General features: G+C 44.1%; 3 protein-coding genes across 3 annotated transcripts in view; all 3 read right to left on the reverse strand.

The window, feature by feature from the left end:
- prozb (protein Z, vitamin K-dependent plasma glycoprotein b) overlaps positions 1–2,735 on the reverse strand; it is a 4,842-nt gene extending 2,107 nt beyond the window's left edge. The window contains exons 1-5 of the mRNA XM_029427112.1: positions 2,648–2,735; positions 1,811–1,971; positions 1,379–1,403; positions 1,017–1,128; positions 7–140 (exon numbers count right to left, since the gene is read on the reverse strand). Coding sequence (XP_029282972.1) covers positions 7–140; positions 1,017–1,128; positions 1,379–1,403; positions 1,811–1,971; positions 2,648–2,735 — 520 coding nt within the window. The remainder of the gene's footprint in view (positions 1–6; positions 141–1,016; positions 1,129–1,378; positions 1,404–1,810; positions 1,972–2,647) is intronic.
- Positions 2,736–4,421: 1,686 nt separating this feature from the next.
- On the reverse strand, positions 4,422–8,823 carry f10 (coagulation factor X). The gene is made up of 9 exons (XM_029427111.1): positions 8,760–8,823; positions 7,831–7,991; positions 7,533–7,557; positions 7,098–7,211; positions 6,833–6,964; positions 6,264–6,538; positions 5,696–5,813; positions 5,429–5,616; positions 4,422–4,844 (listed from the first exon to the last, which is right to left on the reverse strand). The coding sequence occupies exons 1-9, from the start codon at positions 8,821–8,823 to the stop codon at positions 4,422–4,424; spliced, it is 1,500 nt and encodes a 499-aa protein (XP_029282971.1).
- Positions 8,824–11,937: 3,114 nt separating this feature from the next.
- On the reverse strand, positions 11,938–15,250 carry f7i (coagulation factor VIIi). The gene is made up of 8 exons (XM_029427135.1): positions 15,190–15,250; positions 14,407–14,570; positions 14,028–14,052; positions 13,706–13,819; positions 13,450–13,587; positions 12,953–13,068; positions 12,643–12,763; positions 11,938–12,536 (listed from the first exon to the last, which is right to left on the reverse strand). The coding sequence occupies exons 1-8, from the start codon at positions 15,248–15,250 to the stop codon at positions 11,938–11,940; spliced, it is 1,338 nt and encodes a 445-aa protein (XP_029282995.1).
- Positions 15,251–15,357: the final 107 nt, after the last annotated feature.

Consider the following 15,357-nt stretch of genomic DNA (forward strand, 5'->3'; position numbering starts at 1 on the left):
TTTTACCTTCAGGCCGGCAGCTCCGCCCGTCCGGCTGCAGGCTGAACCCCGACAAGCAGGAGCAGGCGAAGGAGTTGTAGGACGCCGTGCACAGCTGGTGGCACGCCGCCGGCCCATGGGTCGGACACGTGGGGAGCTCTGAAACACCAGAAATATGTTTAATGACGTGCATCTGAAGGACTGAAGCATGAAGACTGAACTTCTGAGGGTAACGAATAAGAACTACCGAGTACCGACCGGCGGCGTGCACTAACGTCGCTCGCTGACAACTCTCGCTGCACTGTTTTTAATGTGAAATGCAACAAAAAACAGCAAAATATTTCTAAAAGCTGAAGAGTGATCGCCGGGAAACCACGGCTAACGTTAGGCCTGTAGGCTAGCGTCGCTGTGGGCGGGGCCTGTAGGCTAGCGTCGCTGTGGGCGGGGCCTGTACACTAGCGTTGCTGTGGGTGGGGCCTGTAGGCTGGTGTCGCTGTGGGCGGGGCCTGTAGGCTAGCGTCGCTGTGGGCGGGGCCTGTAGGCTAGCGTCGCTGTGGGCGGGGCCTGTACACTAGCGTTGCTGTGGGTGGGGCCTGTAGGCTAGCGTCGCTGTGGGCGGGGCCTGTACACTAGCGTTGCTGTGGGTGGGGCCTGTACACTAGCGTCACCTGTGGGTGGGGCCTGTGCACTAGCGTTGCTGTGGGTGGGGCCTGTAGGCTAGCGTCGCTGTGGGCGGGGCCTGTACACTAGCGTTGCTGTGGGTGGGGCCTGTACACTAGAGTCACCTGTGGGCGGGGCCTGTGCACTAGCGTCACCTGTAGACTAGCGTTGCAGTGGGCGGGGCCTGTACACTAGCGTTGCTGTGGGTGGGGCCTGTACACTAGAGTCACCTGTGGGCTGGGCCTGTACACTAGCGTTGCTGTGGGCGGGGCCTGTACACTAGCGTCGCAGTGGGCGGGGCCTGTAGACTAGTGTCGCTGTGGGCGGGGTCCAAACCTGTGGTGGGGATATGTGGTTTGGTGGCCGGCTGTCCTCCCAGCTCACAGGCCGCTCCGTAGTGGGGGGGGGGGCACTGGCAGCGGAACCCCCCCAGCCAGTCGGTGCAGTTTCCCCCGTTGAGGCAGGGGGGAGGCTTACACTGGTCCCCGTCTGACCACACACACACACACACACACATATCAGTTCCTACATCATATGAAAAATTAATAATTTATAAATTAAGAAAAGTAAAATATAAATATATTATATTTTACTTTTCTTAATTTATAAATTAATTTTTAGAAGTGTGTTATGTATTTATATATTCATCCATTTATTTCTACGTTTTTTTTTAATTCACACTTTGTTATAAATAAAGACAAATATAAAACACATTTATTAGTTTGAGTGAAAAACTCACCGTAGTAAACGGTCCAGAAGGCCATCTGAAGAGAAACAAACCTGTTATTGTTATGATTAATATATGTATATATTCATTATTATTATTAATATATTATTATTAATTATATGTATTATTATCATCATCATATTTATTCTTATTATTGTTATTAATTATATATTTTTTAATATATTATTAATTTACTTTTTACATAAACAATACATAACTATATATATATAAATATATATAAATAAATATATATAAATAGAAATTTACATAAATATATATTTATATATATATTTATATTTAGATATATATATATATATATATATATATATATATATATATATATATATTTATTTTTTTTAAGTTTCTCCTCCAGCTAGTTTTTACCACTTTCCAACTTCCTGCCCTCATCCTTTCAACATAAAGCGAGTTCTGCGTTTAATTAACCGTTTTCTCCGTGTCCTCGAAGTATTCCCGCGCCTCCTCGTAGTTGCATAATTCCTCTTGACACTCGCGCTCCAGGTTCCCCTGCAGGATCTCCTCCAGCAGGAACTGGTTCGCTCGCTTCGGCCGCAGGAACACGTCCTGCGTCCCCGGAGCCTGAAACACTGCCAACAAATAACAAATAAATAAATGTCTATTAAAAAAATATTATTATAATAATATTATGGCTCTAAATGTTAGAGCCATAATTATTTATTTAACAGCCATATTTAATGTATAACCATATTTACACACTATAGAGTCTAAAATGTGTAAATATGGTTATACATTAAATATGGCTGTTAAATAAATAAATATTCTTATTATAAATAAATAAAAGTGTGCCTATGAAATAAATATACAAATACAATAAATAAATATTAAAATTAAAATCACGTTTGGTGTGAAAATACCTTAAGTCAGTACTTTTTATTAAATTTTACTTGAATAAGTAACAATTGTTTGTTACTTCCTTGTAGTTTATGGAGCCATAAAAACATTTATAAATCGGTAAAAGAAACAAGAAAATTAAAGGAAATTAAAATAAGATGGAAATAACAAAATATTAAATAAAAGTTGGAAGCATTTTAATTTCTTCTTTAAATGTATTACTTTTAAAAAAAATTATTTGCTAAATTTCTGTATATTTAAAAAATATTTATTTTGAACCTTTTTATGTCTTCATTGCGTGCCGCTCAGGCGCCGTATGTTTCCCGTTTAATGTCAGTTTGAGTTTGATGATCCATCGACGCACTAAAATCTGACGTATAAATAAAGAAATAAAAGTACAAGAAGTCTTACCTTGTCCTCGGATGAGAACCTGAAGGAAGCAAGCGAGGAGCGCCAGAAGAGACGCTCGACAGCGAGCTGACATGATGCTGACCGCCATGACACTGACTCCACTGCGAACACGCGTTCACACACGACTCAGTCCCGAAACATTAACCTTAAATCTTCTATTTATCCTTAGCAGTCTGATACACCAATCGTACAAAGATAGTCAACCAAACTTCATTCAAAATGTAATTGATTTTAAAAGAGAGATGTTTTAGTTTACAGGTTACAACATTTTGCACTCGTACACATTCTTCGAAGTTTTGATCTTTTAAAACTCTTTAATCTTTTCAGAGGAGTCCGTTCTTCACGTGCACAGGTCGGATGTGTGTCTATAAAGAGTTAACAGATCAATAAAACGGCTCTCAGTAAACGTTGTGTTTCTGCACTGGACTCTGGCCTGTTCTCTGAAAACAGACGCTTTGTTTATCCGAGGTAAACAAGGGACGGAACAGAAGGAACAAACGTTACAGAAGCTCTGCAGCGAAGTCTTTAAACCCTCCTTGTACTTTTATAACAATAACAGATAATTGATTTATTGTTCAAATAATAATAATAAGAAATGTTACAAGTTACATTAAGATAAAAGACAGGATAGACGTGTGAGTGCAACATGCGCGTCAGTAAACTCACTGGATTCATTGATTCATCGATTTCTATATGAAATGTCAGAAATACTAAAATATTCTTATAAATGTTCTGTCTTCACGTGTCTTGTGTTGTTTCTTTTCAATTACTCTCAACTGAACTTTGATGTTCAACCTCAAAAAGAAAAGTATCAAAGTAAATATAAATTGTAAATTAATTAGATTTACGGCGATACAAAAAAAGGAAAATAATATTTTTACTTGAATTTCTGCACTGATGCAACTCAGGTAAAATTAATCTGCAATGAGGTGAAAGGTACATATAATTAGAATATTTTAGTTTCAATCAAACAAAAGCTTTAACTGTAGCATTTCTTTATTTAGCTTCAAATTCAGCAAAAAGTAAATTCTGAAAGTGACGATACATAATACATGAAAACAGATGTTTATTAAAATTAAAAATGTTTTTATTAATATTTTCAGTTGCTCCAAATCTTTTAACAAAACTGAAGAGAAAGGTTTGCTGCTTCTTCATAAGATAATATATCAGACGGACAAAATCATCAATAATGTAGCTTTAACCCAATATAAAGGACCCAGAATCGAACCCTGAGGAACCCCAACAGTAATTATCGGCTCTGTCAGAGGGATAATCGTGTTTCTTGTTTGCTAACATGTTGGATTATATTACATTATTGTTAATTATTGCAGCTTTAAAAATTTGGGTGCTGTCTTCACAAGCCGTAGTCCGTTTGTCTCGTCCCACTCAGTGAAATTCAATATATTTTGTTCGTTTCTATTTAATCTGTTACGGTTTCACGGCGCACAAATTAAAGCGGACCACATATTAAAATAAGTTTGCGTGTACGAAGGAGCAGGGTCGTAAATGTATTTGCACGTCTTTTACATTGGTGCGGAGAAAACTGTAAATTTGTCTACATGGCTGGAGGGGAAACTGATGATGGCGTGCAATAGTATCAGGCCACGATTACTGCACCAAACCGCAGCAGAGCGCGATTCAAAGGGACTAAATGTCGGCTTGTGAAAGCTCCCTACAACAAGTACAAATGTGTAGAAACATACCGATGATTACACGAGCGGCACGGTGTTAGCTGATCTGCTCAATGATTTAAAAGAAGAAGAAATGCGCTGTTTTACAGAACCAGCCTCTTGATGGCGCCGTGGTGCCGCCTCACCCTGCCGCCACTTTTCTCTTTGGGCATCAGCTTCTTGATGCCCTCGTGGATCCAGCGGATGTACTTGGACACCTGCGTGTAGACGCCATATTTGCCTGCTTTTGCGCAGCCTTCCCCCCAGCTCACGATGCCTGTGATAAAAAAGGTGTTTCGGTAGCTTGTGACGTGCGGCCCGCCGCTGTCACCTTGGCAGGCGTCCTTGGCTATCGTGTCGTAGCCGGCGCAGAACATGCGGGTAGAGATGCGCAGCTGGGTGGACTCGATGCAGGTGAACCGATCCACGAAGGGCATCGTTAAGCGCTGCAGGATGGTGGACGGCTGCTTACCCTCGCCGAGGCGACCGAAACCGCTGACCATGCCGTATGGCTGCCGCATTAACACCTGCAAGAGGAGGGAAGAAATTCAATTGAGGGAAGGTATCGGAAGTATCGATACTAGTGCTGTCTTCGAATAAAGAAACTCTTAGTCCACTAATGGATTAGTTGATTTAATCTGTAAAACTGAGTTTCTCCACAAAGAATGATGCAAAACTCCACTTTAAATAATTTACCAGAGATTTGCTTTCAAGTTTGTTGGAAACAAGTGCTTGAAAAAAACATAAAAAATGTGTCAACAAATATATAAATGTTACCAGAAACTACCAATTATGCCCCGTTTATTTTAAAGTGTTTTAATAATACTGAACAGAAAATGTTGTTACTTCTTTATAAGATGATAATATGTCAGATGGCGCTTTGACAGATTGTGTAAAATCAATAATGTAGCTTTAACCAATAGAAAATATAAAGGACCCAGAATCGAACCCTGAGGAACCCCAAATATCTTTCAGGGCGCTTCACAAGTCGTAGTGCGTTTGTCTCGTCATCAGAGGGAAATTCATACTTTTGGTTCGTTTCTATTTAGTCTGGTGCGGTTTCACTGCGCACAACTGAAATGTCAAACTATTGGTTGTAAAAGTGGTTCACCTTTTCAGCAAAATCTTGCACAGGTAAGCAGGCCGGCAGGATGAACCTGGAGAACTTGATAGGCGTAGCCAGTTTGATGAGTGCGATGTCGTTGTGGTACGTGTCCGACTTGTAATTATTGTGGGTGATGATAGTTTCCACTTGGTGCGTCGCTTCGTTCCCGTGATTCACCAACACGTCAAACTCACCTGGAAAGTATTTTAGTTGGGCAATTAAAACATACTCCATACATCTGCAGCACGGGATCCATCGGTTCGTCAAACCTACCGAGCTTCACGTAGATGTAGAGTGAATAGTTCATGCAGTGTGCGGCGGTCAGGATGACGTATTCGTTGAGGATGGTTCCTCCGCAGAAACCAATGTCATCGTTGTCCAGGAGGAGAGCCTGAGAGGACGCGATACAAAACTATTAATATTGCACTAAAATGGATTGTTCGGTGGTTCGATCCCCAGCCTGCAGGCAGCGTGTCGAAGTGTCCTTGGGCAAGATACTGAACCCCAAATTGCTCCCGATGGCCAACAATGTGTGTGTGTGTGTGTGTGTGTGTGTGTGTGTGTGTGTGTGTTTATTTCAACTGACGAGCTGATGTGCACCTTGTAAGGAGCCCCTGACTGTATGAATGGGTGAATGATGACGTGTGTTGTAAAGAGCTTTGAGTGATCGCAAAGATTGGAAGAGCACTTTATAAATGTTCCATGTACAACCCCCACTTGTGAAAGTGCCGCTGATCTCACTTAGTCTTAAAGTAAACTAAGAAGCATAGACAACATGTTGTTATATAAACACATCATCATCGGCATATTGCTTTACAGTGTTAATATGTTCTGACTCTACCTGCCATGGACACTCTCCTGGTGGACAGTCCTCTCCGTTGACGATGCGCGTCATACCCGCCGCCCTCTGAGAAATGAGCAATTCCTCAAGCAGGGGGAACTCTGGCACGATGTCGCTGCTGTTCTGAGAAAGCGAGGGCGCGTCCGGCCCGGAGGAGTTGGTGCTGAGTTTGCTCAGGTTCGACCCAGGAGCGCTCCCCTCTGTGATGTTTTCCCGATCGTACCAGAAAATCGTCCGGATGTTTTCGGTAATGACGGCGCCACATTTGAAGGGCTCTGCAAGATGTCAGATGTCAAAGGTCAGAAGTTTGAGTTAATTCTGGAAATACAACGGATATATTTATCACATTTGTGGTTTTGTGTTTCGTTTTGGTTATTTTGCATCTCTTCGTGGTAGTGTTGTGTCTAATAAAAGCGAGACAGGTCTGCGTTCAGTAATGCGTCCATGAATGTTGCTGCTCCAGGAACCTTCACCCTCAGAGAGTTCCTCACAACTCTTCAATTTTCCTTCTAGCAAAGTATTCTGCCTCATTCATACTGTACGGACACAACACGCCGAGTCTCTTTCACCGTTCGATTCGCAGGATTTGTCGTCCGATCCCAGAAAATATCCGTCCGTGCAGGAGCAGTGAACGTTTCCTCGGACTACATTGCAGAAATGTTCGCAGCCGCCATTTTTATTCTCACAGAGCTCGGGAATAACTGCAAAGATAAAAGGAAACAGTGTTAGGACCGGGGAGGGCTCTGTGCACCCCTGGGTCGCTCAAGAACATCGATGTTGAATAAACGGGTTTCGGGTTTTGCTCAACGACGCTGAGCTGATCGTGGTTCGTACCGATTTCGCAGTTGAAGCCCTGGTAGCCATCCTGGCAGTAGCACCTGTAGCTGCCGATAGCGTCTTTGCAAACTCCTTCGTGAGCGCAGGGCATCGACTCACATGCGTCGCCATCTGCAGAACCAACAGGAGTTTTCATGAGATCAAAAACACTCAAAGTTAGTTCCTGCTTCCTTTGGTACATTTGACAAAGATTACTTTGGGGTTTCGTTACTTTTTTAAATGAGGCTAAATTCCCTACAAACACCTTCAGTTCAGTTTCATGTTACTTAACTTAACTTTCTATTTATCATCAGGTCACAGTTTACTTCTCTTAAATATTAAATTATCTCTTTCCGTTTCCAAAAGGCACATTTATTTTATGTTTTCACATATTGAAAACAGTTGTTTGTCCAATGAGATGTAAGAAAGGACAACACAGAACAAATGCCTTACCAACGTATTTGGCCCAGAATTCATTCTGCAAAAAAATAAAAAACAAAATTAAATATTTCAACTTAAAATCAGATCAATATGTCTTAATGGAGAAAAGGGAATGCAGTTATTTTGCCGTCCAAAAAGAAATAGCTCTGCTGCTAACTATTAGCTAGCACCCAGTTTCCAGTCTTTGCTGCTAACTATCTTAAGCTAAGCTAAGCTAGGACGCACACGCTGGTCATCTGCCTCTTGTTTCTTTAACGTGTTATGATGAATTTTATCTGACGGCAGTGTTTTAGCAGCAGGAGGTTAATACAGTTTTTTTGGCATCTTCGAAGATCTCTCGCGCCTCCTCAAAGTCGCAGCGCTCCTCCACGCACTCCCTCTCCATGTTGCCTTGTTTGAGCTCCTCTAGAAAGCTGTTGGCTCGTCTCTGTCGGGTCAGAACCTGACTGGCTGCGTCGCCGTCCAAGAACACTACAAGACAAAGTGTTCAAACATCGTTACGTTTCTATCAAAGGTTCTAAAGCATGTTATTTTGTGTCGGATTGAGCTGGCTGGTTACATTGCAGCCACGTTAGCGGTCCATCACTTTGAAATATCTCAACAACTATCGAATGGATTGGGAAGAAAATTGGTACAAGCGTTCATGTTCCCCAGAGGAGGAATCGTACTGACTTTGGTGACCCCCCCGACGTTTCACCATGTTAAAGTTTCACTCAGTAAATATATCGTAGCTACTGGATAGATGTCGTACTGACTCATGGTTCCCTGAAGATGTATCCTCAGGGTTGTTCTCCTTTAGCGCCACCATGAGGTGAAACGTCTTGACTGTGATTGTGATGAACTTTGGTTCAGACGTTTTAATGTTTTAGTTTTATCTCCGAGTTTATCCGACACATCGTGAAGAACGTTCAGATTAGCTGATGATGTAAATCATCGTTAGCGGCTTCTTGAAATGTTGAAATCAACGCACTAAAAAAACAAAACTGGACGAGGTGAAGTGTCACCTGCCAGCCGCCAATCAAACCCCCCCAACAACAACCTCCCCCCCACACACTCAACATGCGCCCCCCCAACAACCCCCCCCCACACACTCAACATGCCCCTCCAACTTCAACCCCCCCCACACACTCAACATGCGCCCTCCCCCCCAACAACCCCCTCACACACACTCAACATGCGCCCCCCCCCCCCCCATATTCTTCCCTCTCTAAGCCTTAAAGTGGAGTGTATTGAGCGTACCTTGGTGCGCGGTGGCCGCGTGGAGCAGCAGGAGGCCGAGGGACAGCCGGTGAAACCACAACATGGCCCCGGATGGACGGAGAGCAAGAAAAACCCTCAACGTGCTGCGTGGAAGTAATGGAGTCTGAGTGTGGAGCGAGGAGAGAGACGGAGGAGAGACGGGGGGGGGGACAACGACCTGGAGGGGGGGGGGGAGAGGACAACGACCTGGAGGGGGGGAAAGGGAAACGACCTGGAAGGGGGGGGAGAGGACAACGACCTGGAGGGGGGGGAGAGGGCAACGACCTGGAAGGGGGGTGGGGTGACGTATCTCCTGAAACTGGACATCAAACGGCCTCTTCAGCAACATTCTCGTACATTTTATTTAATTTTCTCTCAGTTGCCTGAAGAAAGTGAAGCAGCTCTAACGCACTAAACTCCACTTAATAATAATAATGTATTTGTACGCTATTTCAGCATGTATATATATATATATACATATACATATATTATATCAGATGCTGCACGAAGAGCTAACACGTACATGTTGGGGTGGGGGGGGCTCGATCAATATTTACAAACTGAGCTTCAGACATTTTACTCAAATAAAGAAACAATACCACAATTTTAAGTAAAAGTACTCTTTATGCAACATTTTAATATTTTCATTTGACTTATTTTATCATTCATAATAATTTATACTATTTCATCATTTAACTTTTTATAATTATTTGTATTCAATTATTTATTTTCTTATTTATATTTTATAATTCATAATAATGTATACTGTATACTATCTTATTATTTATTATATATAACTTTATATACACATTTATATTTTATGATCCCACGCACAATTTTCCCTCTGTAATCTAGTGCAGTGTAGTTTAAAGTACTTTGAGTACATGTACCTTCTCCACTGCTTAAAAATAAATAATTTTAATATAATATATATATATATAATAACTAACAAAGGATTTCTGATAAAAGTTATTACGACTGATTTTGCAATCGTAGTTCAGGACGCAGAACTTACGTGTCACGTTAAAGTTTCTATTTATTATGATTTTCTGACGCACACGTGGGAAACGATGGAGATACCTGGAGAGTCAATGATCGATTTTATAATCGTATCATCTGATCTGAGGACGCATGTTTTGGACACTCGGGTGAAGAGAGGGGCGGAGCTGTCGACTGATCACCATCTGGTGGTGAGTTGGATCAAGGGGTGGGGGAATCTGAGTGGGCGATGTTCAAAACCTCTATTGCTGAAGCTGCGGTGATGAGCTGTGGTGTCAAGGTCTTAGGTGCCTCAAGGTAGTTTGAGGTAGTCGAACAACTTCACAGTGGCAAAGCCGCAGGGGTTGTTGAGATCTGTCCAGAAATGCTGAAGGCTTTGGGTGTTGAGGGGTTGTCTTGGTTGACACGCCTCGTCAACATTGCGTGAAAGTCTGGGACAGTGCCTAGGAGTTGGCAGACCGGGGTGGTGGTTCCCCTATTTAAAAAGGGGGACCAGAGAGTGTGTGCCAACTACAGGGGTATCACACTTCTCAGCCTCCCTGGTAAAGTCTACTCCAAGGTACTGGAAAGGAGGGTTCGGCCGGTAGTCGAACCTCTGATTGAAGAGGAACAATGCAGATTCCGTCCTGGTCGTGGAACAACGGACCAACTCTTCACTCTCGCAAGGATCCTGGAGGTGGCCTGGGAGTACGCCCATCCGGTCTACATGTGTTTTGTGGATCTGGAGAAGGCGTATGACCGGGTCCCCCGGGTGATACTGTGGGAGGTGCTGCGGGAGTATGGGGTGAGGGGGTCACTTCTGAGGTCATCCAATCCCTGTACGCCCAAAGCGAGAGTTGTGTCCGGATACTCGGCAGTAAGTCGGACTTGTTCCCAGTGAATGTTGGCCTCCGCCAGGGCTGCGCTTTATCACCAATCCCGTTCGTGATTTTCATGGACAGGATATCGAGGCGTAGTCGTGGAGGATAGGGGTTGCAGTTCGGGGACCTGAGGATCTCATCGCTGCTCTTTGCAGATGATGTGGTCCTTATGGCATCATCGGCCTGTGACCTTCAACAGTCACTGGATCGGTTCGCAGCCGAGTGTGCAGCGGTTGGGATGAGGATCAGCACCTCAAAATCTGAGGCCATGGCTTTCAGCAGGAAACCGGTGGATTGCCTACTCCGGGTAGGGAATGAGCCATTACCCCAAGTGAAGGAGTTCAAGTACCTCGGGGTCTTGTTCACGAGTGAGGGGACGATGAAGCGAGAGATTGGCCGGAGAATCGGAGCAGCGGGGGCGGTATTACAGTCACTTTACCGCACCGTTGTGACCAAAAGAGAGCTGAGCTGGGCAAAGCTCTCAATATACTGGTCGATCTTCGTTCCTACCCTCACCTATGGTCATGAAGGCTGGGTCATGATCGAAAGAACGAGATCACGGATACAAGTGGCCGAAATGGGTCTTCTCAGACAGGTGGCTGGTGTCTCCCTTAGAGATAGGGTGAGAAGCTCAGCCATCAGGAGAGACTCGGAGTAGAGCCGCTGCTCCTTTACGTTGAAAGGAACCAGTTGAGGTGGTTCGGGCATCTAGTAAGGATGCCACCTGGGCGCCTCCCTAGGGAGGTGTTCCAGGTACAGCTGGGAGGAGACCCCGGGGAAGACCCAGGACTCGGTGGAGAGATTATATCTCCTCACTGGCCTGGGAACGCCTCAGGATCCCCCAGTCGGAGCATGGAGGATGTGGCCCGGAGAAGGGAAGATTGGGGTTCCTTACTGGAGCTGCTGCCCCCGCGACCCCGGATAAGCGGTAGATGATGGATGGATGATTTTATTATGATATGATGATTATGTGAATTTATTATTATGATTATGTGATTTTTATTATGTGATTGTGTAAGAACGATCCATCGCTTTACAATCAGGAACTTTATTCAACATCAACATGGAGCAGAATATTAATCCAGACTGGACAAAACTTTAGATTTATTACAGCATAAAGTCTTCAAGGCTTTTATTTTGCACTTCCAGAATAAATTGTAAATGCTGAGAATTTTCAATTTAATTCTTGAATTTGACTTGATTTGTAACATTTGCGAACAATGAAAGCACTTTAACTTCACGATGAAGTTTCATAAAGAAGGAACTTCTTCTAAAGCAGTTTCTGCTCCAGCATCTCTAAAGTTTCCTCCGCCGGCTTCTCAGGGGGCCGTCGTCATGCTGGGGGGGGTTCTCATGGTGCCCTCCACCCAGTCCACAAAGTTGGCCATCTTGGCGTACACCCCATAATACCCGGGATGTGAGCAGCCCCGCCCCCAGCCGACCACGCCCGTGAGGAAGTGGGTGGAGTCGTAGAGCGTGACCAGCGGGCTCCCGTCGTCCCCCCGGCAGCCTTCCTGCTGGCCCTCCAGGTACCCGGCACACAGCATGTTGGCGGTGAAGTTGAACTCAGCTCTCTGGGAGCACTGGGTGTTCGGCACGATGGGGACGTTCATCCTGCGGAGGACGGGGGAGACGGGGGCGAGGGGAGAGTCGGCGGGGCCGGCGGCGTTGCCCCCGGTGGTCCTCTTGCCCCAGCCCGACACCATGTGGTAGCGGACCGGCAGAAGCTCCCGCTCGGCGAAGTCTCTGGTCGGCAGGCAGACGGGCACGGTGTGGCGGTTCAAAGTGACGGGACGACGCAGCTGCAGCAAGGCGATGTCGGCATCACCTGTCGCCGGGACGTAGCCTGGATGAGCGATCGCCATGGAAACAGGTGTCTTCTGTTCGGTGCGCTCCTCCACGTCCAAGTTGTGTTCCCCTGGTAACGGAGAAGAAAGCGTTGAACTTTACTAAAGATTTCTAAAACATCCTAACAGAACGCATATAAAAGTGAACCTGACCTTAATAAAAGCGTTGTGAGTTACCTGCCACCACGGTGAGGTTTTGGGCGTTGTTGCCGTGGATACAGTGGGCCGCGGTGACGACCCAGTTAGCGTTAACCAGAACTCCTCCGCAGTGACTCTTTCCATTCAGCTGAACCAGAACCTGATGAAATACAAACATTTAAAATTAGCTCTAAATATTCGTGCTAAGATATCGAGGAAACTGCTGCTCAGATAGTGATAGCTGGTGACCCTTCGACCCCCCCCCCCCCACTAACACGACTGAAAACTATAAAAAGCTGGGACAGGGTGTAATGAGCACTGCCGCTACATTACACTTAGTGCACGTTACCTGCCAGGGACACTGTCCTTGGGGGCAGGAGTTCCCACCCACCAGGCGGGTCTGACCCACCACGCTCTGGTTCAGGCTCGTTTCCTGTGGAGGCAGCTGACCACACGGAAACTCCACTGCACAAACACAACACAAATACACGTTAATCTTTTCTGAAAGAAGTGGAAATATTTCAAAATAAAGCTACAAAGATTAATCAACTAATCGATCGGCAGAAAAATAATCATCAGAATCGATAATGAAAATAATGTCTGAAAGACATTTCTTGAGGTTACCTTGGACTCATTTTATCTTTCAACATTTTACAAAATATTTGTCTGCTAATTATCCGCAGCAGCGAGTTTTGCTAACGTCATAAGTTGTTGTTCGTCCTGCCCCCTGCTGGCCACTAACTGCCTCTGGATGTGAGACTCGCAGAAGAAGCACTGAAGACACAAAGGACGCTATAATACTCACAGCACGTCTTTAAAGAAGTAGTCGTTAAATAGTACATGTACCCTGAGCGACGCACTGCCGTCCGTCTTCTCCCAGTTTGTATCCGTCGGCGCACAAACATTTACGTCTTTCTCCCGAACCGTCGCAGAAATGCTGACAGTGTCCGTTCTGGTAAAGACACTTGAGTAAGTCTTCGATCACTGAAGAAAGGAAAGACACGTTAAACATAATACACATTTCTATGAATCAAGTAACTTAATAAGACGAAACATGTTGTCGGTGTTTTATTGTTCCTGTGTTTACTGAACTACGTGTTACCTGTCTGACAGTATTGTCCTTCGAAGCCCTCGCTGCAGTAACACCTGTAGGACGTGTCCATGTAGACACACGAGCCGTTGTTACGACACGGGTTCACCAGGCAGGGGTCACGACCTTTAAATTCATTTATGCCATTATTATTATCTTTCGGAAATAAAATCGTAAAGAAAGAAATATATTTTGTATATATTATAATTATATATAATAGTTTAACAAAGTTTAACAAAAGTTTAACAAAGTTAAATTAAGTTACAAAGTTCTGACTTTATTCTGCAGCTACAGAAATAGTGAAGAACAAAGACGTGAATAACATTAAACTCACCTTCATACGTCAGCCAGAACTGCGTCTGCAGAGAGAAATATGGAAATACTGATTTATGTTGTTAATAATAAGCCGTCACATTTAAAGAGTTTATCCATCTGTCTTCATTGTAACTGTATTATCACAAATATATGAAACTTTTAGAATAACGTGTTTTTACACAAAGCTAAATAATTCTCACAAACGTCTCTCACCACTTATTTATAATAATAATAATAATAATAAGAATGACTTGTATCCGATAAATGAGAAGGTTGTTTGTTTCTGTTTGGTTTGAATTCAAACTGTTTACAGTAACGGGGGTTTATGAATCTGAAGTTTAAAGAAGTTTTTGATGGGATAGATTCCCATCAAAAGTCATAAATATATCCCGGCTGACCGTCTTGTCCTCGTCTTCGAAGACTTCTCGCGCCTCCTCGTAGTCGCAGATCTCCTCGACGCACTCCCTCTCCAGGTTGCCTTGTTTCAGCTCCTCCAGGAAGCCGCTGTTCGCTCGCCGCCCTCTCGTCAGCACTCTGCTGGCCTCGTGCTTCTCCACGAACACTGAAACCATGAAAGACACTTTATTACACTAAACGCCCTGAAATACTAATTAAACTCTTAGCTTAGCATCAGCTTCCTGTTTCAGTGTCAAGTGCACAATAAGGCCTCTAACAAGCTGAACTAATGGGCAACGTGTTGCTTTAGCATCAGGTTAGCATCATGGGCGGGGTACTGAACGGGATTGTATTTGAAATTACTACTAACATTTGTTGTTAGGAAGTCACAAAGAGACGAGAATGAAGATCAGCATGATAGCTTTTTTATCAGCATGCTAACATCTTGTCTATAATACACAGTATATAGCATGCTAACATAACATCTTGTCTCCATAGTACACAGTAGGCTATATAGCATGCTAACATGCTAACATCTTGTCTCCATAGTACACAGTAGGCTATATAGCATGCTAACATGCTAACATCTTGTCTCCATAGTACACAGTAGGCTATATAGCATGCTAACATCTTGTCTCCATAGTACACAGTAGGCTATATAGCATGCTAACATATTGTCTCCATAGTACACAGTATATAGCATGCTAACATCGTGTCTCCATAGTACACAGTATATAGCATGCTAACATCTTGTCTCCATAGTATACAGTATATAGCATGCTAACCTGCAGCAGCAGCGAGGCCGGACAGCAGGATCCAGAAGCTGTAGCAGCTCCTCAGCAACATGATGAGTTCAGAGTGTCTCATAAAAATGCTCAAAGAGCCTTTTTAGGATTTTTTTAGTTCCCGCCCACCAAACCTCTGACCCTCAAACAGGTCAGTGAACACATCTC

This window comes from Cottoperca gobio, unplaced genomic scaffold, assembly GCF_900634415.1.
Source record: "Cottoperca gobio unplaced genomic scaffold, fCotGob3.1 fCotGob3_293arrow_ctg1, whole genome shotgun sequence".
NCBI lineage: Eukaryota > Metazoa > Chordata > Actinopteri > Perciformes > Bovichtidae > Cottoperca > Cottoperca gobio.